The following is a 27,176-nucleotide window of genomic DNA, read 5'->3' on the forward strand; positions in this document are numbered from 1 at the left end:
AAGGGATTTGTATTTCTGTTCATCCAGTCCTGTGATTTACACATCTCTGCAACACAGAACAGTCATGTCTGACAAGGGAACCAGATTATTATTTGCTGCTATTTTACTTTCACTTACAGATCTCTTTCCTACCTTTATCCTGTGACTGCATAGTGTGAGGAAAAGCAGCACCCTAATGAGCTCATCTCTTTCACTCTGCTCTTTCCTCTTCTGAGTCTAATCTTTTGCATTGCAGTACAACTGATTGGTTATGTGTTAACTCTCCCAATCTGAGTTTTGCTGCACAGAAATTGCACGAGGCTGACACCGAGACAAATTCATATACATTAGTGTGTGTGTGTGTGCGTATGTGTGTATATGTGTTAGTACGTGTGTATGTATATATATATATATATATATATATATATATATAAATGTACTCAGATCTGCATTAGTTTCTGTCTTTTTCCTTCTGCCTGGTTTTGTGCATTTGAGTAATACCTTTGTAGTCCTCAAAACAAAGCATTGTTTGAAAGAGAAAAATTAAACATCCAGAAATAGTTTAGCCTGTGGCCTAAATTGGAAGCTATAGATTTATATCCTACGTTTCTAGCCCATGGATATAATGGTCATCATTAGCCACAGCAATTCAACCCTAAATCCTCCAGCTTCTATTTTCTTTGGTTGGAGGATATTGCTCTCACCTGAAAGGAAGCATTTGCAACATTCATCATACAGTTATTGCTGTAATGTTACTATTAGAAAGAGAAAACTAGGAGTCAATGCAGCCAGATATTATGTAAGATTCCTGGTGAATTGTAAGAGACAGTGGAGATTAGTGAACCTGCCTGGGTTCCCCATTGAAGTCTATAGAGGTGAATCTTGTTGGTAAGGTCTGGCCATGGTGACCCTGGGAAAGACAGAGAGCCGCTTCAAGTGCCAACACGTAATAACCCGGTGACTCCAATGCTACAGGGTGCCAGCATCCAATAGGGCTTGCCTTGCACGCTATGGCTGACTCTCAGAAAGGGTAAGGAGCAGCACAGCACCAGCAGTCAGCCCGGTCACCATGTATGGAAGATTGGCTTCTCCTTCCAAGCCACATCTCTCAAACCTCTCTCCCACTGGCTAAGCTGAGTTAGAGTTAAATGAATGCAAAATGCAATAGATGCTCATGGCTTGGGAGGAGACAAGCTGAAGTTGATCTTCCATACATGGTGATTGCTAATTACCCTTTTTGACAGTAAGGTTTGGCCATGTTTAACCCTTTGAGGACCAAGGGACGTATTTGTCCCATGTTTTTAATTGCGTGTATCATCTGATTAAGAACTAAAACTCTTTTTTTTGGTTTGAGTCAAAATTTTAGTTCTTATCAACAAACAACAAATGGATCTAGCTTTTTGCCAATTATTTCATGAAATGGCTTAGTTACAGCAACTGAAGTGTACGAACTTTAAAAACAAAAAAATTGATTCTTTTGGCGTTCCAAAATCTTACGGTCCTCAAAGGGTTAAAGCTAATAGCTAAACTACTATCAAAAAAGGTATATGAAGCTGGACACTATCATGGGCCACATGTACAAATAAATAAATAAAATGTACTGTAGAGTGAGGGGATGGTCCTTAATGCAGCTTGGAGGGCAACATTGAAAATACGTTAAATAACATGTTTGGGGGATGGCTTAATGATGTAAGCGGTGTTAAAAAACAGTATGATTATCACTGATAGGCTCAACAACAGAGTACACTGAAAGCATATATTTCATATATATATTTAAATTAACCTTGGCTTACATGCAGCAACAGCAACCCCAGTATGATTTAAAAAACTTGTGGGTTTCACCTTAAATTCCAACCAGACCCTTATCCAAACATCCAATAAATGTATGCAGCGCTAAAAGAATGACACATGTAACATAAGTAAATAAAGTTGCGCTATACGACGCTAAAGTAATTCAAGTGCAATGAACGTCTGTGGAAGTGGTGAACTTAGTAATGCAGTAATATATATAAGCACATAAGTCCCAAACTTTATAGGGGGTGAAGAAAACGTGACTCCAGTGATGTATAAATAAGTGTATATTGCACTAAGTGCAATATTATGCGCATTTGAGTACTTAAACCACTCCTTGTCCTCTGGGTATGGAAAGATGAGTATGCAAGGATCATCTGGCCAACCGATCGAAAGACAGGTTATCATATGGTCATCAAACTCCAGGGATCAGGAATCACTCAGCTATCCACCAGGGGGATCACTCTCCAGGTAACAGGTATCGTATTTAACCACCAGAGGGATCACTCACAATGGCAGATACAGAGCAGGACAAGAAACCACCTTGAAGGGGGGGGGGGGGGCTTGCAATCAAACGAGCCCAAACAGAAATTGCTAATGGCGTAGTATTTTATTAATGGTTGGTTGCCAAGCAGAAGTAGATGCAAAAATTCAAAGCACTCACAGTGTAGTCAAACAGCATTAAAGATGACCACCGGCCTAACACGTGGCCTGTGCTGCGTGATGTCACCACCCTGGCTCCTCCCTATCCAAACATGTAGGCTTGGGCCAGAAAAGGGAGAATATAGCTCCCTTCCTGTACCATGAAAAGCTACATATCGTTAGCACTGGATGAGGGTACCTTGAAAGCATAAAATAAAGACAATATACTCCCAAATTAAATAAAACCCCAAAATACTGCCTCCTTTACACAAAAGCCCTTTTTTGTTCTTTTAAACAGAAACCTTGTAGAAAACAACAAACCTTGTGGACAACACAACAGTCAAAAGTGACCTTAAAACGGCCATAATATAAAATTAACCCCTTCATGCCCAAGGGTAAAACAAATCTAAATGCCTAAGCACAATTACTTTGTACATCCAGGTGGATTATACTGCGTTTATTTCAGGACAAATTGGGCTTTCATTTGGTGGTAAATGGTAATGTATTTCTCCTGATTTTTTTTATCAAAGGAAAACTGGCCTAAAATTGTAAAAAAAATATTTTTTTTTATTTAGCTATGTGTTTCTTGTTACTACCATAACCTACCACCAAAGTACAACCCAAAATAAATTCTCCAGCTCTTGACGATTGCAGTGATACCATATATGTGTATGTTATTTGTTGTTTGTACCCGTAGTACAGCCCAGAAACAATAGTGCGCATTTTGTTTTTGTCTTTTTTTTTACCTAAAACACATTGACACTGACATTGACACTAGCTGACACTGATACCAATTTTTTTTTAAATCTTGGCCTTTGTCCCTTACCTTTTGACCTTGACCTTTGACCCTGACCTTGACCCAAACAATAACCCTGGCACTGAACTAGATCAAACATTAATCTAGGTATTTTTTCTTTATTTTTTATTTCATTTTTTATATTTTATTTTATTTTTTACAAACATTTTTTTTTCTCTCTATGCCAAGAGTTAGAGAGATACAATGTATCTCTCTTCTCCATAGAGAGAGAAAAAAACAAGGGGGCCGGGCTGCACAGTGACTGATCACTGTGATAGCCAATCAGAGGCAGTTGCAGCTGGAGTAAATAATAACATAGATTATGGCTGTTCATTTATATATTTTGGTAATGATTTCTTTGTGATATTTGACTAGACCTGTAATATGTAACTCATTCAAGAATGAACTTTATGAGTTTGGAGAAAAAAAAGGTTGATTGATGTTGAGATCTGAGACTGCTGTACTGTGCTGGCACCTACAGTTAGATACACTACAGTCTGGTTCTAATGTGCACACATCACTTGGGCTTAACAACACTGCAATCAAAATAAATCGATAAAGTAATTATTTTATTTTAATCCATATGCATAGGCTTATTGCAGATGAACAATAATTCCCTTATTCATGCGTATTAAGCCATTGTATATGGATGAAAAAATATATGGGAAAAAAACCCCTTTTTTTTCTAAACATATGGTGCCACTTTTTTTATATGTATTTTATTAGAGTTAAAAGTGTAACACCAGTGACATAGTTGTACCACTGAAGAGTAAAGCTTGTCATTGCAAAGACAAGATAATGTATTGGGTAACTTCACTATATATTAGACTAAGAAAGCACAAAATAGAAAGGATCAAATTAGGGCCAAGGCCCAAACTTCACATTCATTATACAAAGCATATGTCATTATATAAGGAAGCTTGGATGGAGAAGAGAGACCTTTGAGTCCCCTGCCCCCAATGCCTAGGAGAGGAGTGGAGAACACAGATCATTGTCCATTGTAAAAAGAAAAATAAATGGACTAAACACTAACAAGAACCTCGAGCCCGAGTAATATGGTCAAGGCATTGAACCACTTGTAAATGGTAAAACTAACAGTCTGAGCCTGTAGGCTTAAAAAAAAAAAAAGAGGAGGGCAGAACTAGGATAGAACTAGAAAAAAAAACTATTTGTCATAAACCAATCACTAAAATCCTGTGACCACTGGAACCCTAGTTTCTATTAAATAGTTGTACAAATGTGTTGATTAGTTGTTTGGGCCTAATGTTTACTCAATGGAATTATATTGTTATTGATTGCAATTCTTATAAATTGCAATATTTTGCTTTTGTAATAATGTTGAGTTACAGTACATTTACTCAAATCAATATGAGGATTGGTGAATCTAGCTGTTTTTTTTCAGTATATTCATCAAAAGGTTTTGATGGTTGACAGCACTATTCGTGATCAATTATGCATAATGATCTAGCAATTTATTTATTAAATCATTATGCATAACTGATCACAACAATGCGTTTAATCAGGTGACATATTGTTAGCTGACTGAGTTTACTAATGCATTCAGATACAATTTGTAATGTTTATAAATGTTAAATGATATGCTATTTATAGTCACACCCATTGTTCACAAATGCAAGCACAGCAACAGTGTGCATTTGTAATTGCTGTGAGCTTAATGTGCATACAGTATCTGCTGTATTAGTTGTCACTGTACATTTATTTAGCTAGAAGGCCTTGTTTCTAAAAAAAATTCAGAATAAGAAATGATACTGTGTCATGGACTATAGACTTCATAATACTGTAGCTGAGAAAGTCATGTTTTCTAATCTAAATGTTCTCTGTACTGAGTATCTTTGTTTCTGAGGCCTTTTGCCTGCTGAAGGAAGCTGAAGAAGAGTTCATATTGTCAGGCTCAGTTTAAAGCAGTAGTAAACTTTGCAATTAACAAAAAAAAGACTTTTCCCCTGCAAGTCAGTGTCATAATGTGCTAGTATGCATTGCATACAGGGGCGGACTGACCATTTGGAAACTCGGGCACTGCCCGAGGGCCCGGGGTCAGTAGGGGGCCCCATGAGATGCCCCTGGTACCTTTTTCATAGGCTTTTTTGAGTTTGGGCAAGGATACAGGGGCCCCATAATCCCCTATTGCTCGGGGGCCCCATGAGTTGTCAGTCCGCCCCTGATTGCATACTAGCACATTGTGTGAAACTTACCTTGAAATTAAGCCCTCCAGCAGCACGCTATCACTTCTGACAGGGCTTCCATCTTCACCAGTTTCTTCCACCAGGTTTGTTGGCTCCGACAGCTTGAATGGCCGAGCCATGATTACACATGAAGCATGCATGCAGGTGTCACTGTTTACGGAACACAGCACTGAAGGAACTTGTAGGTACAAGTAAACAAACAAACTTTACTACCACTACCACTTTAATCATTCACTACTACAGATTGAAAGTCTTGGCTTGAAGGTCCACTACTGTGGATTTCTGGTCTCAACTTAAAGTTCTACTACTAGCCTATGAGAGGGGCTGAAGATACTTAAAGGTAACGGTCCATTCGACCAACAGTCTACAATAGACCATTGAAAGGGTCAAAAAGATATTACAGGAATCTATTGAGCTGATTAAGTTTTTGCTACTGTTTTTGGATTTCCTTTACCCCCAAGCTTCTATCCCCTAGATGTTTTAGCCAATAAAATCTGCAAAAGGAAAATTGATGGAGTGAATGTCTGTCATTAGGTTACCACTGGTGGGTTGGTGAGAGTTTTGGGGCAGCTATAGGCCAAATCACCAGCAAATAGGTCCGCAGTGCCTGTAGAATCCAGCATCTTTTTATCAGAAGGAGTGCTACACATGAAATTATGATAGCTTCTAATCTATGGTCATTTTGTAATTCAATAGAATTATATCTACTCTATCTACTGTTAACTTCTTAACAAGATGTATCATTCTTTGCACTTACTGCAGGCACTTTTTTTTTTTAACTACTGTATTTTTTTTTTTTAACTAAAGGCTTGATTGGTTGCAAAAGCCATCTTTTGCAGTAGAATTTCCACTGATTTATAAATTTGGGTACACATCGATAATTGCTAATTAAATGCTTTTCAATTATTTGTGGTGATATTTTTTTAACTGCAAAATGTTAATAATTTAGGAATATATAACTATAATATATTTCATGTGTCTAGTCCATACAAAAATATCAAAGCAATAGTCATGCAGTCTATATATAGCTGTAAATAAGCATTTCTTCACCACTGCCTAACACAATTCACAGTGATTATTCCTACAAAGGAAAAGGCATTGCAACTAATTTCCATATTCTCTACAGAGTCTACACAACAGCCTGCAGCATGTGCGGGCATGTATACAGAATGTTATTTATGACAATCAATCAGAAATCTAACTCACCATAAAAGGTCAAACATTAGACAAATAAGTAAGAGATTTCAGTACTATAAATACATAGATTGGCCCAGTGGCTAATTTATTGTGATATTTGAAGTTTCACTGTAAAGTTGTGATATAAGGTCTATTTTATTTCATAATGTTTCTGTAACCATAGACAATGTTACATATTTATGGTAATATGGTAATAATGGTAGATGTAGTGGTTTAAGAGCAAAATAAATATGGCTGTCAGTGTACATTTTCCTGAAAAAGCATATTTTCAAGTCTCCTCAAATAGCATTGTTTCTTATACTGTGACAACACAAATAAAATTACAAGTAAGAGGTGAACTCCAAGCAAATATAAATGGCACAACTTAATGCTGCTCTGATATATTTCTAAATGCAAGTGTGAGTATCAGCTTCTTGATATCAGCTTCTTGCACCCCTAGAGCACAGGGAGGGACAAAGAGCCAAACAGAGAGCCAATCTGGCTTGCTTCAGTACAAAAAGCAGAAGACAGAAGAGTGAAAGATTGGTGAGCTCATCAGGGTGCTTCTTCTCCATACACTGTACAGTCAAAGGATGGGAGTGGGGAGGGGACCTTTAGGTGAATGGGAAACAGCAAAAAAGAAAGTTCAAGAGTTGTGGAAATCTAAGGACTGGATGGAAAGAAATTAAAAAATTCTTGCAAGCAAAACAGCTCCCATATATACATTTTATCTATGCATTTAGCTGTTTGTCTAGAGTTCAACCTTATGTCACAATCCTATAGACACATTTTGCTTTATAGGCATATACTGTATATTGGATTCAAATTATTAGAATAAAGGTGACAAAAAGGCCACACACCAATATATCTGCTTTTACCTAATCACAATAAAATATGTGATGCTTCAGGGTCATGTAGGATGCCCTTCATCAGGAGACTGTTAATATTTGCCTACGGGCTTCTTTGTTATTTGGGAAGGTGTTCACATTTTCCAGTGCTGTGTTTTTTCAGCAAAGACCTGTAGAGAAATGTGGACTGTTTTTCATTCATTCTCATCCTTTATAAGGATTTTTCTTTATTTGAATCCTCTCCTTCTTTAGTCTTTCTCTCTTAATAAAAGAATAGTCATTGTTTTAGATTACCTTGTTTAAGATTTCTGTAAAAGCTTTATGTGCTAGCAAAGCTTTTGCTGCTTCATATACTGCTTTGTGCATCGAACTTGCAACAAGTGGATCTACGAAAATGTTTTCCATATCTACCATATGCAAAATAGGTTAAATCTACCATATCTACCATATGCAAAATAGGCAAAATGTCCTTTACTAAAGGAAGTTTCACTGACTGCCCTCCTCCCCTTCTCCTTTGCATGTATTGTTTTTTTTTTTTTTAGGGAGTGGGTATCTAGATATGACAGGTACCCACTCCAACTTCCACTTGGATTGCCTTCCACTTCACTGCCCACAATCTCCTGATACCTGTTAGATTCAGAAAACATAGCCTGGCTGGGCATGTGCAGTGGGGAGCCAACTGTGAAGCCACAGGGAGTTACAGCCAGCTTCCCGCAGTCATCATTGGCTGAGCCCCCAAGACTGGCAAAGAACCTGACTGAGTGAGGTCAGCAATGGATTCCTGGGCTGGCCTGCTTCTTTTATTAAGAGTCAGCAACTATAGTATTTGTAGCTTCTGACTTTTTTTTAAACTGAAGATCTCTTGATAAGACACTGTACTATAATTATCTAGTTGACAAAGCTGTCTATGGCCTGCATTAGTTTAAACGTAAGTCTAGATCACAACTCAGGTTTAACCTCAGGAGCTTTCTCTCTCTATCCCCTCCACCTGGGCAAACGAGAAAGCCTTTTTATTTCCTTGAATCTGAAAGAAGAGAAATCACCAAAATAATAGTCTCTAAAATGATGTCGCATTAGAAATTTTACATTTAAATTGTTGGTATTGCAGTAGTGGTCTCCGATTCGCTTCCTCAGGGTACGTGTAGATAATTGGGTAAACCACATATTTCGTGCCACAGATAATATACTGCTGCATGAGAAATTCTTCTCCTGTCATTGTATGTAGAAGAAATGTATTTACCTGACATGTTAAGATGACCTTAACTTGCACAAAAACCTGCAAGTTTTTGTGTTACAGGTATATCTTCCAGGATATGACAGCCAGGTAGATTGGCATTTTTTGGATGAAACAAAAGACTTGGTGATCAAAAAAAATTGCCTAAAGTTTGTGCTCAGCTACTAGAGAAATGGCGACCTTCTTGTAATATTCCATGTAAACCTCTATCTGTATACAAGATTGGCAAATTCCTTTTTATCATTATAATAACCTGGTGGTATTTTTTGGAATACGTGGTGACAGAAGTAACAAGGGTGTCTCCTCTTGTAGATTTTAACATTTTTAGTACACCCTCTACAAACATCAACCAGTAATTCCTCCCTATTCTTCATCATGGCTCTGGTCCAACTCCATTGTATAAAAGCTGTTCTAGCCCCTGTTCAGCAGACGTTTAGAAATCACTTGACACTCTGGGGTTTATTTACTAAAGCTGGAGAGTCCAAAATCAGACTCCCTTCTGCATAGAAACCAATCAGCTTCTAACGTCAGCTTGTTCAATGAAGCTTTGGCAATGAAACCTGGAAGCTGATTGGTTTCTATGCAGAAGGGAGTCTGATTTTGGACTCTCCAGCTTTAGTAAATAAACCCCTCTGTTTCAAAAGCAAATTCTGTGGAGAAGTTCCATCTGGCACCAACAAACTCTCTATAAGGAATAGCATTGTTGGTGTGGGATGGGTGACAACTAGCCTCAAAAAGAGTAGTTTTACCAGAGCACGGCTTCCTGTAGGTGTTGGCAAAAATGTTATCTGTAATGGGATCACCCTGCAGAGTAATATCCTAAAAGTTAATGTTCAGGTTGTTGTATTAAAGGGAAAAATACAAATTTAGCTGATTATCATTAATGTACTCCAGAAAACTATGCAGACTAGAAATGTCCCCATCCCAGACCATCAGGAGGTCATCAAAATATTGAGCATATCAGATAATATGGTCAGCAAAAAGGTTACTGCTGGAGAACAGAAAATGTTCCTCCCACCAGCTCATGTACAGGTTCTTCATCGATGGGGAACATCTGGCTCCCATAGATGCCCCACAGCACTGGACAATAAAAAATAGTTGTGTCAATAAGGATTCAGTACTAATGATAATAAACTCTTGAAGTTCTACATCAATAATTGTAAATAACATGCTTACAATGTTATTTGGAGAAGCAGTGTTGAAAGAAATTTTATTTAGTCTCTCATTATGCATACTGTATATGCTTATTTTTAAAGCCTACGATAAGTTATTGTGCACTTATCCTTAATGGACTGCCCTTTGCATGCTGATTACATTTATTTAGGATATACAGTGCTTGCCTTGATGTCCCTCTCCATAGATCAATCTTTCCAACCTGTGCCGCCCCCCTCCTATTCACCTACAAACACACACAGGCAGAATTCCATTAACTTCACTGGATGCAGAATGGCTTTCTACTGAAGAGTATCTCATTCAATATGGAGAAGTTGTGCCACTAAAGATAAGTGCACTATGATGTTTCTTTTTATCACAGGCAGCCAGACATTTTGCAATGGGCTGTAGGGTTATACGTATGGTACGTTTTATATATATATATATATATATATATATATATATATATTGTTTTTGACAAAGAATTCCCAGATATGAGTTGGCTAAAGAGACATAACAGCAGGAATAATTTCCTTTCCAACTGGACATGTCTGTTTGAGACTTTGGACTAAATGGTGGGATAAAGTATGAATCACTTGCCTGTTAACCTGATTCAGCTAATGCTATTGTAAACAACAGGCTTTTATAACACTGTGAGTATAAGAAACTGTGCAATATGTGAAAATGAAGCTCAAGTTCAACCCCTTGGGTGAATAAAATAATGACGATGATTTACTAAAACTCGAGAGTGCAAAATCTAGTGCAGCTGTGAATGGTAGCCAATCAGCTTCTAACTTCAGCTTGTTATTAAGCTTCGACAGTAAAATCTGGAAGCTGATTGGTTTCTATGCAGAGCTGCACCAGATTTCGCATTCTCCAGTTTTAGTATATCAACCCCATTGTGTAGTAAGTTGCAAGAAAATAACTAATATCCACCATAATAAAAGAATACATTGACACCAATAATAAAAACCATAACATAACCATAACCCATAACATTTAAAAAGCATCTAGGATATCTAGGGTCAGTGATGAACTCTAATGTTCATATCTTAAAGTATAACTAAAAGCAAAACTTTTTTTTTTTCAGTTTCGGATAGTGTTGAAAGGAATTAGAATACTTGTTAGTTTTCTATTTTTTTTATTGCTGTCTAGGCCACCATTAGCGATATTCACTTTCTGTATTTATCATGTATATCCATTGTCACTGAATATGAAAGTAAAAGAAAATCCCACATTTTGGGTAGTCCCCAGATCAATAATAGGGTGGACATCTTTTATTGGGAACACCAGTTCTAGTAACCCTAGGAACAACCAAGGATTTCCTCACTTTGTAGAGATTTTTTCTCGCTTTCTGTTTTTGCTATATGACAGGAAGTGACGGCAAATCTCCTTAATGGGACACAGATGGCATAAAATCTGATAGGAGTTTTCCTTCTTTACTTTACCCAAAATGACAGCAAAGATTTTGCCTTTAATTCTACTTCCCTGTAGTAAATTCTACTTTAACTAGTCTAGAGCTTGTGTACCTTTGTTCGGATTCTTAAAGTATTTCTTGCTCTTCACACAATAAAACCACATTTTTACAACACAGACAAAATAGTCTATAGCATATTTAAATTGTATTTATGACAAGCATGCTATGTTTTATTAATCTACAGGAACAAGTTTAAACCATTCCTTCTGTTTATGTCCTATCTTCAAGTCCATACTGCGCTTTATGCCTCTCAAGATTTTAGTGGCAAAAGTATGCATGGTATTTATGGGGATGCTGTTGAAGAGGTTGACTGGAGCGTAGGTACAGTACTTTTTCTTTTCACTCACAATTTTGTCTTATGTTTTTATATGTAAACACAATAAAACATATTAATGAGGTATACTATAAATGCAGTACATTGGGTTGAAAACCTAAAACTGAATTCAAGTTAGATGATTAGATTTTCCAGCCCGCTAATAAAGAAGCCATACATGCTGGAGGAAAAAAAATGATTTTTATTTTTTAAACATATTAATTTGTTAGTTTGCATTGGATATATGAAAGAGGATATGAGAACAAATCTTACCCAAGCTCAACTGCTCTGTTAGGATGTGGAGGCAGGAGAACAGTGCACTGTTCACATCACAGATCTAGAGTGTAGGTAGCCAGCAGCTCCGGAGCTTCTTAATGTAAATTATGCTGCTTCTCTGTGTAAACATTACCAAGGAACTTTCCCATAATATTTAACCTGTTGCTGCCAGCTTCACGCATATATGCGGCCGCTCAACGTGTGGGCCTTAATGCCAAGTGCCCTCATAAAACTACTTACTGTGCCCCAAGCACGGTAGCCGCTCAGAATTGGTAAGTCCCGATGAATACTTGTGATCAGGGAAATTTCCAATCATGTGACCAGCTGTGACAGCCAATCACAGTGGTCACGTGACCCAAAGGCCCGCCTCTACCTCTCAGCTTTTAGAACCTTTAAAGGGCCCAGAGGTGGTTGGCACCAAAGGGTTAATATGGAGTCTCCTTTAACTTTGATATTACCTTTCGTTTCATGTTGTCTCCAACATGGGAAGTAAAGTGAAATCTCCCCTGGGGCAGTAAAAATAAATTGACAGAGGTTTTAGGTCTTGCCTGCTTTCGTAGCCTTAAAGAAGAACTCTGGGATAGGCAAAAAAATCGCCCATTAGTAGAGCCGCCTATACAAAAAACTAAACGGATAATACAATTTGGAAATTCCTTACCATGTAGGGGAAAAGTCTAACTGAATTTTCATGGCCTTATCTCTGTAATTCAAATGATAACAGTATCTGCTCTGCCAAGGAAGAGGTGTAACAGCAGAGATTACATCATATCCTCTCCTCTCTCTCCGGGAATTACGGTTTCCATCAATCACAGGGAATTGTGGGTGGGTACACTAGGTCTGTATGTGTCTGAGCGTCTCAATCCACCCACCACTGCAAGTGAGGCTGAATTACATCATTACTTCCTGGAGAAAGAACTACAGAAGGGATGTGCCAAAATCAGTGGCCGGGAGGAATAGGAGGCATAACAGCCACTGGTATTACAAACAGGAAACCAAAGAGAATTAATGGTTTGATTGGAAAATGAATAGGCTATTTCAAAGAAGATGGATGGCATATTCAGTGAAGGTGGGAAATCATCAACCAGGAGTTCTGTTTTAAGCTTAAAAAAAGTTTTTTTTTATGATGTATTAAGGAATACAAAGCTGCATTGATTTGTGCAATTTGTACATGCATACAGTTCAGCTCTAAATTGAATTCTGGTCACAAAAAGATTGAATTTAAACATATTCATTAATAGACAGAAATCCACTATGTGTGCACAAAATGTCTTGGCAAACCAGGTTAGTACCTTGTAAAATTAGCAGTGAAATCATCACTGTACTGCACATTGCCTGTGCAGAGACCAGAGCTGCCTGGAGAAAACTATAGTGTGTGTGTGTGTGTGTGGGGGGGGGGTGTTGGTAATGGGGGCAGATACAAAACTAATCTGCCTGTACAAGGAGAATGAGCAGTAGTGACTTGTCTTTGCATTTGGGCTGTGGTGCACACCTCTTCTATTTAGACAATATTTTTTTATTTAAAAGTTTAGCTTTAGGATATTGTGTGAATAAAATGTATTTGTCATAAAATTATTTATTTTATTTGGTAATACCCCCCCCCCACAAGGAAAAAAAATAAAAATAAATAAAAGCAGTTATTTTAAAAGTAAATTATAACTTTGTTATCATGTCTTATATTTTCTGAATGCCTGGTAAAAAAAATGGTGTTTTTTTTTTATATATCCTAGCTTTCCTAGGATTTCCCTAGCATGGCTTATGAGAGCATTTTTAAAAGCACATTTGTTAACGGCTAGACAAGTCCAAATTATTGAACTGTGATATGGGAAAAATGAAACCATACATTTGACCTTGTCAAAAAGTGAAAGGAGATGATACAGGTGATAATACAGGAAAGAATGAGTGAACATGAGAAGAAGAAATAACTCTAACCTTGTCTGCTTGACTGACATGTCACCAAATTGGATTGCTTAGTGACATGTTGATGCAGATAAAAAAAATGAGATAATTTGAGACGTTGACAACAGAAATGCTTTATGCGTTGCCTGATGAGTAATTGCTATGCATGGAAAGGTCTGCTTTGTAAGAGCTTTGATGGGAACAGTTATTTACAGAATAATTTGCCAAAGGTGTAAAAGTGTATGAACATTATATGCTACAGTTACTAGATCTAAAGACACTGAAGGCACTGAGTATGTGCATAGCAGCCAATCACAGGCTTTCTTTTATGGTTCTAATGCTTGTTGAAGTCCCCATTTTGATATATTGTATGTAAAGTGGAAAACTACTTAAAGATCTGATTTTCTATTTACAGAGGCTTTGTTTGCAACTATAGTTAATCTTCCTTAAAATATTGCCCTGTATTGAGGCTAAGGCTATTTCAGGAAGTATTATGGTTCTGTGATTTCTACTTAACAAATTAGTCATCTTGCCTACCTGTCATCTTCTTATGATTAGAATTTGATTAGATATATCAGTCAGATGCAAGGAGCTGGTTTGTTATAGTGTGGAACTTGTGCAGCTTACTATGTAAATGAGTTCATATAACCTACTGCTTGAAATTGTTTAAGCTTGACTATGTTGATTTTACTGTAATTTTTTTCCTTCTTTAAATTGTGATGGTAGCTTATTTTTGATTAATAACCTTTAATAACCTAAGATAAATTGGAAAGTACCTGTCATATGTCAACCCACCTAACTGAAGGGTCTGATCATTGCAACAAACCTTACGTGATTGTTCTCACTCCTAATGTGGTCAGAATTAGACAGTGTGAAAAATTGTGTTTGTGTGTATGTATATATATATATATGTATATATATATACATACATACATACATACATACATACATATATACATACCTACTGCTGAAACAAATAAAGGAACACTTTTTAATCATAGTATATCAATCAATTAAACTCCTGGGATATTTATCTGGTCAATTAAGTAGCAGAGGGGGTTGTTGATCAGTTTCAGCTGCTTTGGTGTTAATTTAATTAACAGCAGGTGCACTAGATGGTCAACAATGAGATGACCCCCAAAACAGGAATGGTCTTACAGGTGAAGGCCACTGACATTTTTTTTCCCTACTCATCTTTTTGAACTATTTTTACTAGTTTTGCATTTGGCTAGGGTCAGTGTTACTACTGGTAGCATGAGGCGATACCTGGACCCTACAGAGGTTGCACAGGCAGTCCAACTCCTCCAGGATGGCACATCAATATGTGCCATTGCCAGAAGGTTTGCTGTGTCTCCCAGCACAGTCTCAAGAGCATGGAGGAGAATCCAGGAGACAGACAGTTACTCTAGGAGAGCTGGAGAGGGCCATAGAAGGTCACTCACTGTTCATTGCCTGGCACCATAGAGCTCGACTGACATTTTGCCATTGAACTCCAGAATTGGCAGGTCCACCACTGGTGCCCTGTGCTTTTCACAGATGAGAGCAGGTTCACCCTGAGCACATGTGGCAGATGTGAAAGGGTCTGGAGAAGACATGGAGAATGTTATGCTGCCTGTAACATTGTTCAGAATGACCATTTTGGTGGTGGGTCAGCGATCGTCTGGAGAGGCATATCCATGCAGGGACACACAGACCTCTACAGGCTAGACAATGGTACCCTGATTGCCATTCGTTATTGGGATGAAATCCTTGGACCCATTGTCAGGTCATGCGCTAGTGCAGTGGGTCCTGGGTTACTCTTGGTGCATGACAATGCCCAGCCTCATGTGGCGAGAGTATGCAGGCAGTTCCTGGAAGATGAAAGAATTGATACCATTGAATGGCCCCAAGCTTGCCTGACCTAAATCCAATAGAACACCTCTGGGATATCATGTTTCGGTCCATCCGATGCCACCAGGTTGCACCTCAGACTGTCCAGGAGCTCAGTGATACCTCGGTCCAGATCTGGGAGGAAATACCCCAGGACACCATCTGTCGTCTCATTAGGAGCATGCCCCGATGTTGTCAGGCACGCATACAAGCACGTGGGGGCCATACAAACTACTGAGTACCATTTTGAGTTGCTGCAATGAAATTTCAGTAAAATGGACTAGCCTACTGCATAATTTTTTCACTTTGATTCTCAGTATCTCTGTAGGTTGATAATTTTCATTTCCATCAAACAATGAAGCATCCTTACATTTCCTAACACATTACCCAGTCCATATTAATACAGATATCCAGCATGATATTTTTCCCCATTGAGATCTGATGTGTTTTCAAAGTGTTCATTTAATTTGTTTAATCAGTGTAGATTAAAAATAATATCATGCCAGTATTCATTGTATTGAAATGATTCCACTGTCTAAAAATGGTTGCCCCTTGCTGAGATTTTTTTGAGCAGTGTGTGTGTGTGTATGTATGTATGTACAGTTGTGTTCAAAATAATAGCAGTCAGACATCACTAACCTGATCAATCACTGTTTTTGATAGAAATTATATTTCTACATGGCAAATAATTTACTAGCAGGTGTAGTAGAGTAATAGAAATCCAACAGACCCAACAGTCATGACATTCATGCTGCTGAATCTGTGTAATTGAATCACTAATTGAAAGGGGCATGTTTAAAATAATAGCAGTGTGGAGTTCTATTAGTGAGGTCATTCATTCTTTGAAAAACAGGTGGCAATTATTGCCCTTATTTAAAGAAGGAAGGCAGCAAATGTTGTACATACTGGTTACAGTACATTTATCTCTGAAATTCTGAGGAAATTGGGTCGTTCCAGACATTGTTCAGAAGAACAACGTACCTTGATTAAAAAGTTGACTGGAGAGGGGAAAACATAAAAAGAAATGATAATGATAGGCTGCTCAGCTAAAATGATTGCAAATGCTTTAAAATGGCAACCAAAACCTGAAAGATGTGGAAGAAAGTGAAAAACTACCATTCGAATGGATAGAAGAATAGCCAAAATGGCAAGAACTCGGCCAACAATCGGCTCCAGGAAGATCAAAGAAGGTCTAAAGTTACCTGTGAGTACTGTTACAATTAGAAGACACCTATATGAAGCCAAGCTATCTGCAAGAAGCCCCCGCAAAGTCCCACTGTTGAAAAAAAGACATGTGCTGAAGAGTAGAGATGAGCGAAGTATTCAAAAATTCGATTCGGCTGATTCGGCGAATTCGAGGAATAAATTCGATTCGATGCGAATATATTCGCTGCGAATTTAACTTATAAAAGGGTGTTTCTAGGCTTCAGAGAGCCTTCATATTAGTGCAGAACACTGTACCTTTAATTTAAATGCCCTTGGAGTCTGCTGGGGAAGAGAAATAATACTGTCAGTCAGTATGACATGCAGATGAGTGCCGTCGATCTTAGAATCACCGCACACTTCACTCATTTGGGCAGTCACGGGGCCAAAACCTGAGTGTGGAGCCACAGTGTGGCGGTGGAGGCAGCAGCAATGGGAGGCCATACAGCACCCTATGACAAAAATGGAACCCACCAGCAGTGTGAGGAGACCTGAAAGTGGCACATGGCAGAGTGTGGCGATGGAGACAGCAGCAATGGGAGGCCGTACAGGGACCCATGAGAGACTCTGGACCTGGCAGCAGCATGAGGAGGCGGTACGGGGGCCCATGGCAGATTACGGGCCTGGCAGCAGCAATGGGAGGCCCGTAATCTGCCAGCACCCTATGACAAAAAATGGAACACACCAGCAGTGTGAGGAGACCTGAAAGTGGCACATGTTTGGGGCATGATTCATGGCGGATTTAGTCAGTTGTGTCAGGAACTGGTGGTTTGAAATCCAGACTAATCCACGCCTGATTCATTTTCACAAACGTGAGTCTCTCCACACTTTGGGTGGACAGTCGTGTCCTCCGCGGAGTTACAATACCTCCTGCCGCACTAAACACGCGCTCCGATGCCACGCTACTGGCCGGGCATGACAGCCTTTCAAGGGCAAATTCAGCTAGTTGGGGCCAAAGGTCAAGTTTCGTTGCCCAGTAGTCAAGGGGATTGTCTACCTCGGTTGGCAGGGTGCTGTCCAAGTAGGCCCAAGCCTGTTGTTTGAGGTCCTGCTCCAGGTCCACCTGATGCTGCTGCTGCTGCGGCTGGTTAGTAGTTTCCTCACTGCGCTGGTGAAGAAAGCTACTCATCATCGACTGCAGACTGAGGCAGCCGCTGCTGGTGGAGCTGCCACTGCTCCTATCACCCCACCCCTCCCCTGCTGCCATGGCAGCGGAACGCGAGCGCACAGGGCCCACAGTGTCTGAGGATGGACGTTGGCGCAGAAAGGCAGAGACCAACTGACTACATAGGTGGTTTTTATAGTACGTTATTTTGGCCTCCCTCTCAGCAGGTGTGAAAAAGGCCACCATTTTTGAACGGTAGCGAGGGTCCAACAAGGTGGACAGCCAAAAGTCATCCCTCTGTCTGATGGTTATTATTCGGCTGTCGCTACGCAAGCAACCGAGCATGCTATGGGCCATTTGTGCCAAGGAATGCGAGGGACTCCCTGCCTCCATCTCCACAGCATACTGCCACGGTGCGTCTGGGTCCTCTGTCTCCTCCTCCTCTACCAGATGCTCCTGCTCCTCCACTCCTGTCCGCTGAGTGGAAAAACCACCCATTTCACTCAATAATTCCTGAGCACCAATGTCCTCCTCTACCTCCTCCTCTTCTTCCTGTCCTGCCCCCACAGGGGTCATGTGGCGTTGAGATCTGTGCGCCACGTCTACCGCACCCTGACCAGCCATTGTTAACAGCATTTGTTCCAGGACGTGCAACAGAGGAATGACGTCGTTCATCCCATAGTCCTGCCGACTCACAAATAGCGTGGCCTCCTCAAAGGGCCTGAGCAAGCGGCAGGTGTCAAGCATGAGCTGCCAATGGCTGACATCTAAGTTACACAGGGGAGTACCTTTATCCGCTTATAACATCAGGAATCTGTGATGGCCTTTCGCTGTTCGTAAAGGCGGTCTAACATATGTAGGGTTGAATTCCACCTTGTTGCAACGTCACAGCATGAGGAGTCGGTACGGGGGCCCATGGCAGATTACGGGCCTGGCAGCAGCAATGGGAGGCCCGTAATCTGCCAGCACCCTATGACAAAAAATAGAACACACCAGCAGTGTGAGGAGACCTGAAAGTGGCACATGGCAGAGTGTGGCGATGGAGACAGCAGCAATGGGAGGCCGTACAGGGACCCATGAGACACTCTGGACCTGGCAGCAGCATGAAGAGGCGGTACAGGGGCCCATGGCAGTTTACAGGCCTGGCAGCAGCAATGGGAGGCCCGTAATCTGCCAGCACCCTATGACAAAAAATGGAACACACCAGCAGTGTAAGGAGACCTGAGAGTGGCACATGGCAGAGTGTGGCGATGGAGACAGCAGCAATGGGAGGCCGTACAGGGACCCATGAGACACTGTGGACCTGGCAGCAGCATGAGGAGGCGGTACAGGGGCCCATGGCAGATTACGGGCATGGCAGCAGCAATGGGAGGCCCGTAATCTGCCAGCACCCTATGACAAAAAATGGAACACACCAGCAGTGTGAGGAGACCTGAAAGTGGCACATGGCACAGTGTGGCGATGGAGACGGCAGCAATGGGAGGCCGTACAGGGACCCATGAGAGACTCTGGACCTGGCAGCAGCATGAAGAGGCGGTACAGGGGCCCATGGCAGATTACGGGCCTGGCAGCAGCAATGGGAGGCCCGTAATCTGCCAGCACCCTATGACAAAATGGAACACACCAGCAGTGTGAGGAGACCTGAAAGTGGCACATGGCAGAGTGTGGCGATGGAGACAGCAGCAATGGGAGGCCGTACAGGGACCCATGAGAGACTCTGGACCTGGCAGCAGCATGAGGAGGCGGTACGGGGGCCCATGGCAGATTACGGGCCTGGCAGCAGCAATGGGAGGCCCGTAATCTGCCAGCACCCTATGACAAAATGGAACACACCAGCAGTGTGAGGAGACCTGAAAGTGGCACATGGCAGAGTGTGGCGATGGAGACAGCAGCAATGGGAGGCCGTACAGGGACCCATGAGAGACTCTGGACCTGGCAGCAGCATGAGGAGGCGGTACGGGGGCCCATGGCAGATTACGGGCCTGGCAGCAGCAATGGGAGGCCCGTAATCTGCCAGCACCCTATGACAAAATGGAACACACCAGCAGTGTGAGGAGACCTGAAAGTGGCACATGGCAGAGTGTGGCGATGGAGACAGCAGCAATGGGAGGCCGTACAGGGACCCATGAGACACTCTGGACCTGGCAGCAGCATGAAGAGGCGGTACAGGGGCCCATGGCAGATTACAGGCCTGGCAGCAGCAATGGGAGGCCCGTAATCTGCCAGCACCCTATGACAAAAAATGGAACACACCAGCAGTGTGAGGAGACCTGCAAGTGGCACATGGCAGAGTGTGGCGATGGAGACAGCAGCAATGGGAGGCCGTACAGGGACCCATGAGAGACTCTGGACCTGGCAGCAGCATGAAGAGGCGGTACAGGGGCCCATGGCAGATTACGGGCCTGGCAGCAGCAATGGGAGGCCCGTAATCTGCCAGCACCCTATGACAAAAAATGGAACACACCAGCAGTGTGAGGAGACCTGAAAGTGGCACATGGCAGAGTGTGGCGATAGAGACAGCAGCAATGGGAGGCCGTACAGGGACCCATGAGAGACTCTGGACCTGGCAGCAGCATGAGGAGGCGGTACGGGGGCCCATGGCAGATTACGGGCCTGGCAGCAGCAATGGGAGGCCCGTAATCTGCCAGCACCCTATGAAAAAATGGAACACACCAGCAGTGTGAGGAGACCTGAAAGTGGCACATGGCAGAGTGTGGCGATGGAGACAGCAGCAATGGGAGGCCGTACAGGGACCCATGAGACACTCTGGACCTGGCAGCAGCATGAAGAGGCGGTACAGGGGCCCATGGCAGATTACGGGCCTGGCAGCAGCAATGGGAGGCCCGTAATCTGCCAGCACCCTATGACAAAAAATGGAACACACCAGCAGTGTGAGGAGACCTGAAAGTGGCACATGGCAGAGTGTGGTGATGGAGACAGCAGCAATGGGAGGCCGTACAGGGACCCATGAGACACTGTGGACCTGGCAGCAGCATGAGGAGGCGGTACAGGGGCCCATGGCAGATTACGGGCCTGGCAGCAGCAATGGGAGGCCCGTAATCTGCCAGCACCCTATGACAAAAAATGGAACACACCAGCAGTGTGAGGAGACCTGAAAGTGGCACATGGCAGAGTGTGGCGATGGAGACAGCAGCAATGGGAGGCCGTACAGGGACCCATGAGACACTGTGGACCTGGCAGCAGCATGAGGAGGCGGTACAGGGGCCCATGGCAGATTACGGGCCTGGCAGCAGCAATGGGAGGCCCGTAATCTGCCAGCACCCTATGACAAAAAATGGAACACACCAGCAGTGTGAGGAGACCTGAAAGTGGCACATGTTTGGGGCATGATTCATGGCGGATTTAGTCAGTTGTGTCAGGAACTGGTGGTTTGAAATCCAGACTAATCCACGCCTGATTCATTTTCACAAACGTGAGTCTCTCCACACTTTGGGTGGACAGTCGTGTCCTCCGCGGAGTTACAATACCTCCTGCCGCACTAAACACGCGCTCCGATGCCACGCTACTGGCCGGGCATGACAGCCTTTCAAGGGCAAATTCAGCTAGTTGGGGCCAAAGGTCAAGTTTCGTTGCCCAGTAGTCAAGGGGATTGTCTACCTCGGTTGGCAGGGTGCTGTCCAAGTAGGCCCAAGCCTGTTGTTTGAGGTCCTGCTCCAGGTCCACCTGATGCTGCTGCTGCTGCGGCTGGTTAGTAGTTTCCTCACTACGCTGGTGAAGAAAGCTACTCATCATCGACTGCAGACTGTGGCAGCCGCTGCTGGTGGAGCTGCCACTGCTCCTACCACCCCACCCCTCCCCTGCTGCCATGGCAGCGGAACGCAAGCGCACAGGGCCCACAGTGTCTGAAGATGGACGTTGGCGCAGAAAGACAGAGACCAACTGACTACATAGGTGGTTTTTATAGTACGTTATTTTGGCCTCCCTCTCAGCAGGTGTGAAAAAGGCCACCATTTTTGAACGGTAGCGAGGGTCCAACAAGGTGGACAGCCAAAAGTCATCCCTCTGTATGATGGTTATTATTCGGCTGTCGCTACGCAAGCAACCGAGCATGCTATGGGCCATTTGTGCCAAGGAATGCGAGGGACTCCCTGCCTCCATCTCCACAGCATACTGCCACGGTGCGTCTGGGTCCTCTGTCTCCTCCTCCTCCTCCTCTACCAGATGCTCCTGCTCCTCCACTCCTGTCCGCTGAGTGGAAAAACCACCCATTTCACTCAATAATTCCTGAGCACAAATGTCCTCCTCTACCTCCTCCTCTTCTTCCTGTCCTGCCCCCACAGGGGTCATTTGGCGTTGAGATCTGTGCGCCACGTCTACCGCACCCTGACCAGCCATTGTTAACAGCATTTGTTCCAGGACGTGCAACAGAGGAATGACGTCGTTCATCCCATAGTCCTGCTGACTCACGAATAGCGTGGCCTCCTCAAAGGGCCTGAGGAAGCGGCAGGTGTCACGCATGAGCTGCCAATGGCTGACATCGAAGTTACACAGGGGAGTACCTTTATCCACTTGTAACATCAGGAAATCGGTGATGGCCTTTCGCTGTTCGTAAAGGCGGTCTAACATGTGTAGGGTTGAATTCCACCTTGTTGCAACGTCGCAGATCAGGCGATGCTGTGGAATTCCGTTCTGCCGCTGCAGCTCAAGGAGGGTGTGCTTTGCGGTGTAGGAATGACTGAAATGCATGCAAAGTTTACGTGACATTTTAAGGATGTCTTGCAGTGGGATGGTGGATTTTAGGAACCGCTTGACAACCAGATTGGACACGTGAGCCATGCATGGCGCATGGCACAACCTTCCTTGACGCAGAGCAGACACCATGTTCTTTCCGTTGTCGGTCAACATGGTTCCGATTTTCAGTTTGCGCGGAGACAGCCATCTGTCGATTTCTCTGTTCATTACACTCAGAAGTTCCTCCCCTGTGTGACTACGTTCGCCAAGGCATACCAGGTGCAGCACAGCGTGACACCGTTGCGCCCTGCACATGTGATATGCCGGTCGGGTAATGGGACTTGGCACGGGGGTGGCGGCTGAGGACACGGCGGAAGAAGAGGTGGTAGAGGCGGACATTTTTTGTGGACCAAGGACGTGCAAACGTGGAGGCAAAAGCGGCGTGATCTGTCCAAGTTGCTGGTGCGGCTGTGCCGGCACCACGTTCACCCAGTGGGCCGTAAATGACATGTACTGTCCCTGACCGTAGTTACAGCTCCACACGTCGGCGCTGCCGTGCACTTTGGCAGAGACCGACATGCTCAAAGACTGGCCCACCATCTCTTCTACATGTGAATGCAGGGCTGGCACTGCCTTTTTGGCGAAGAAATGACGGCTTGGCACTCTCCACCACGGCGCGGCACAAGCCATCATTTCTCGGAAAGGTGCTGAGTCCACCACTTGGAAAGGGAGGGACTGCAGCACCAGCAACTTGGACAGGAGGACGTTCAGCTTTTGCACCGTCGGGTGCGTGCTCGCAAACTGTTGTCTCTTGGAAACGGATTCCAAGAAAGACTGCTGACGGAATCCGTGAAGAGGAGTAGCAGGAGGAGCATCTGAATGAACGGAAGATGCCAACGAGCAACAACTCCCCTCAGCAGAGGTGTTGGAGCCTTGACTGGCTGATAGAGGGCGATTGACGTCGGGTGACAGAGCAAGTAACGGAGCGGGTGATGGAGCGGGGGCTGGGGCAGGCAGAATCGCCGTATCTTTATCACGGTTTTCCCAGGCCACCAAATGGCGACGCTGCATATGCTGACGCAACGCTGTAGTCCCAACATGGGCCCCCTGGCCACGCTTGACTTTCTGGCCACATAGTCGACATACGGCTACGTTTACTTCCTCGGGTGGCTTGACGAAAAATTGCCACACCGCCGAGTAGGAAACTTTGCCCCCGATACTCCTTACTGGCTGACTGCTACTTCCTCCGTGCACACCGGCACCACTACTGGCCATGGTGGTAGGCTGCAGTGGAGCTGGTGCTCTACTCCGTGGCCGTTTGCCTCCACTGACACTGCTGCGACCCTGCTGCCTCCTGGGCAACCCACCGACTGTTTTGCTCGCTGCCAAGCTGCCACCCTCTTCTCCTGATGATGCGGAAGCAATAGCCTGATGACGACGAGGCTGCCAAGTGCGATCAGCCTCATCATCATCAATTAGGGTCTCCGCCTCACTACTAGCCCCCTCGGCTGCGTGTGGGTCAGGAGACAGACCTGTCTCTAGACCGGCTACCGAGCCACTCTCCTCGCCACTACTTCTTCGCCTGGCTGCTGAAGAGGCGGATGTCTCCCCCCGTTCCTGACCGCCCTCTGTTAGCTCTTCCTCACTGTACAGTGGGGCTGAGCCCACAGCATGCGATACTTCGCTTGGTGAGGGAACACCAAAGGACAGGGGCAGGTAGAGGACACGTGATTTCAGTGGGCTTGCTCCCGGGCCATGCCAACTAACGGTTGTGTCTGACGTACCCACCGACCGTTGGCTGTAGGTGTCAGAGGTGACCTGGGAAGAGGAAGATGACCGAGCCAACCAATCGATGACGGCAGGGTTGTCGGTGGAGACACGACCGCTGGATGACACCGGGAGCACTGGCCTCTGGCTGCGAATAGTGCTGCCTCGACCCCTTCCTCTGCTGCCACGTCTGCTCGCTCCTAAAACATTGCCTCCTCTGCCACTCCTCTGCATGTTGTCTGACATACTCTTTAATTCAACGATTCTGTGTCCCTGAGTAACAATTCTGTGTCTGTCCCTGAGTAACAATTCTGTGTCCCTCAGTAACAATTCTGTGTCCCTCAGTAACAATTCTGTGTCTGTCCCTGAGTAACAATTCTGTGTCCCTGAGTAACAATTCTGTGTCCTTCAGTAACAATTATGTGTCCCTGAGTAACAATTCTGTGTCCCTCAGTAACAATTCTGTGTCTGTCCCTGAGTAACAATTCTGTGTCCCTCAGTAACAATTCTGTGTCTGTCCCTGAGTAACAATTCTGTGTCCCTGAGTAACAATTCTGTGTCCCTCAGTAACAATTCTGTGTCCCTCAGTAACAATTCTGTGTCCCTCAGTAACAATTCTGTGTCTGTCCCTCAGTAACAATACTGTGTCCCTGAATAACAATTCTGTGTCCCCGAGTAACAATTCTGTGTCCTTCAGTAACAATTCTGTGTCCCTCAGTAACAATTCTGTGTCTGTCCCTGAGTAACAATTCTGTGTCTGTCCCTGAGTAACAATTCTGTGTCCCTCAGTAACAATTCTGTGTCCCTCAGTAACAATTCTGTGTCTGTCCCTCAGTAACAATACTGTGTCCCTGAATAACAATTCTGTGTCTGTCCCTGAGTAACAATTCTGTGTCCCTCAGTAACAATTCTGTGTCCCTCAGTAACAATTCTGTGTCTGTCCCTGAGTAACAATTCTGTGTCTGTCCCTGAGTAACAATTCTGTGTCCCTCAGTAACAATTCTGTGTCCCTCAGTAACAATTCTGTGTCTGTCCCTGAGTAACAATTCTGTGTCCCTGAGTAACAATTCTGTGTCCCTGAGTAACAATTCTGTGTCCCTCAGTAACAATTCTGTGTCCCTCAGTAACAATTCTGTGTCTGTCCCTGAGTAACAATTCTGTGTCCCTCAGTAACAATTCTGTGTCCCTCAGTAACAATTCTGTGTCTGTCCCTGAGTAACAATTCTGTGTCCCTGAGTAACAATTCTGTGTCCCTCAGTAACAATTCTGTGTCTGTCCCTGAGTAACAATTCTGTGTCTGTCCCTGAGTAACAATTCTGTGTCCCTCAGTAACAATTCTGTGTCCCTCAATAACAATTCTGTGTCCCTCAGTAACAATTCTGTGTCTGTCCCTGAGTAAGAATTCTGTGTCTGTCCCTGAGTAAGAATTCTGTGTCTGTCCCTGAGTAAGAATTCTGTGTCCCTGAGTAACAATTCTGTGTCCCTGAGTAACAATTCTGTGTCCCTCAGTAACAATTCTGTGTCCCTCAGTAACAATTCTGTGTCCCTCAGTAACAATTCTGTGTCTGTCCCCGAGTAACAATTCTGTGTCCCCGAGTAACAATTCTATGTCCCTCAGTAACAATTCTGTGTCCCTCAGTAACAATTCTGTGTCCCTCAGTAACAATTCTGTGTCTGTCCCTGAGTAACAATTCTGTGTCCCTCAGTAACAATTCTGTGTCCCTCAGTAACAATTCTGTGTCTGTCCCTGAGTAACAATTCTGTGTCCCTGAGTAACAATTCTGTGTCCCTCAGTAACAATTCTGTGTTCCTCAGTAACAATTCTGTGTCTGTCCCTGAGTAACAATTCTGTGTCCCTCAGTAACAATTCTGTGTCCCTCAGTAACAATTCTGTGTCTGTCCCTGAGTAACAATTCTGTGTCCCTGAGTAACAATTCTGTGTCCCTCAGTAACAATTCTGTGTCCCTCAGTAACAATTCTGTGTCTGTCCCTGAGTAACAATTCTGTGTCCCTCAGTAACAATTCTGTGTCCCTCAGTAACAATTCTGTGTCCCTGAGTAACAATTCTGTGTCCCTCAGTAACAATTCTGTGTCTGTCCCTGAGTAACAATTCTGTGTCCCTCAGTAACAATTCTGTGTCCCTCAGTAACAATTCTGTGTCTGTCCCTGAGTAACAATTCTGTGTCTTTCCCTGAGTAACAATTCTGTGTCCCTCAGTAACAATTCTGTGTCCCTCAGTAACAATTCTGTGTCTGTCCCTGAGTAACAATTCTGTGTCCCTCAGTAACAATTCTGTGTCCCTCAGTAACAATTCTGTGTCTGTCCCTGAGTAACAATTCTGTGTCCCTGAGTAACAATTCTGTGTCCTTCAGTAACAATTATGTGTCCCTGAGTAACAATTCTGTGTCCCTCAGTAACAATTCTGTGTCTGTCCCTGAGTAACAATTCTGTGTCACTCAGTAACAATTTTGTGTCCCTGAGTAACAATTCTGTGTCCCTCAGTAACAATTCTGTGTCCCTCAGTAACAATTCTGTGTCTGTCCCTCAGTAACAATTCTGTGTCCCTGAGTAACAATTCTGTGTCCCTCAGTAACAATTCTGTGTCTGTCCCTGAGTAACAATTCTGTGTTCCTCAGTAACAATTCTGTGTCCCTCAGTAACAATTCTGTGTCTGTCCCTGAGTAACAATTCTGTGTCTGTCCCTGAGTAACAATTCTGTGTCCCTCAGTAACAATTCTGTGTCCCTCAGTAACAAT

General features: G+C 43.4%; 1 protein-coding gene across 1 annotated transcript in view; it reads left to right on the top strand.

Moving 5' to 3' along the window:
- Nucleotides 1-5,529: 5,529 nt before the first annotated feature.
- LOC149459994 (steryl-sulfatase-like) overlaps nt 5,530-27,176 on the top strand; it is a 123,800-nt gene continuing 102,153 nt past the window's right edge. Inside the window, exons 1-2 of the mRNA XM_089680287.1 lie at nt 5,530-5,593; nt 11,459-11,620. Coding sequence (XP_089536413.1) covers nt 5,530-5,593; nt 11,459-11,620 — 226 coding nt within the window. The remainder of the gene's footprint in view (nt 5,594-11,458; nt 11,621-27,176) is intronic.

Source organism: Staurois parvus, unplaced genomic scaffold, assembly GCF_062004578.1.
Source record: "Staurois parvus isolate SC_StPar_1 unplaced genomic scaffold, SC_StPar_1.0 ptg000238l, whole genome shotgun sequence".
Classification (NCBI taxonomy): domain Eukaryota; kingdom Metazoa; phylum Chordata; class Amphibia; order Anura; family Ranidae; genus Staurois; species Staurois parvus.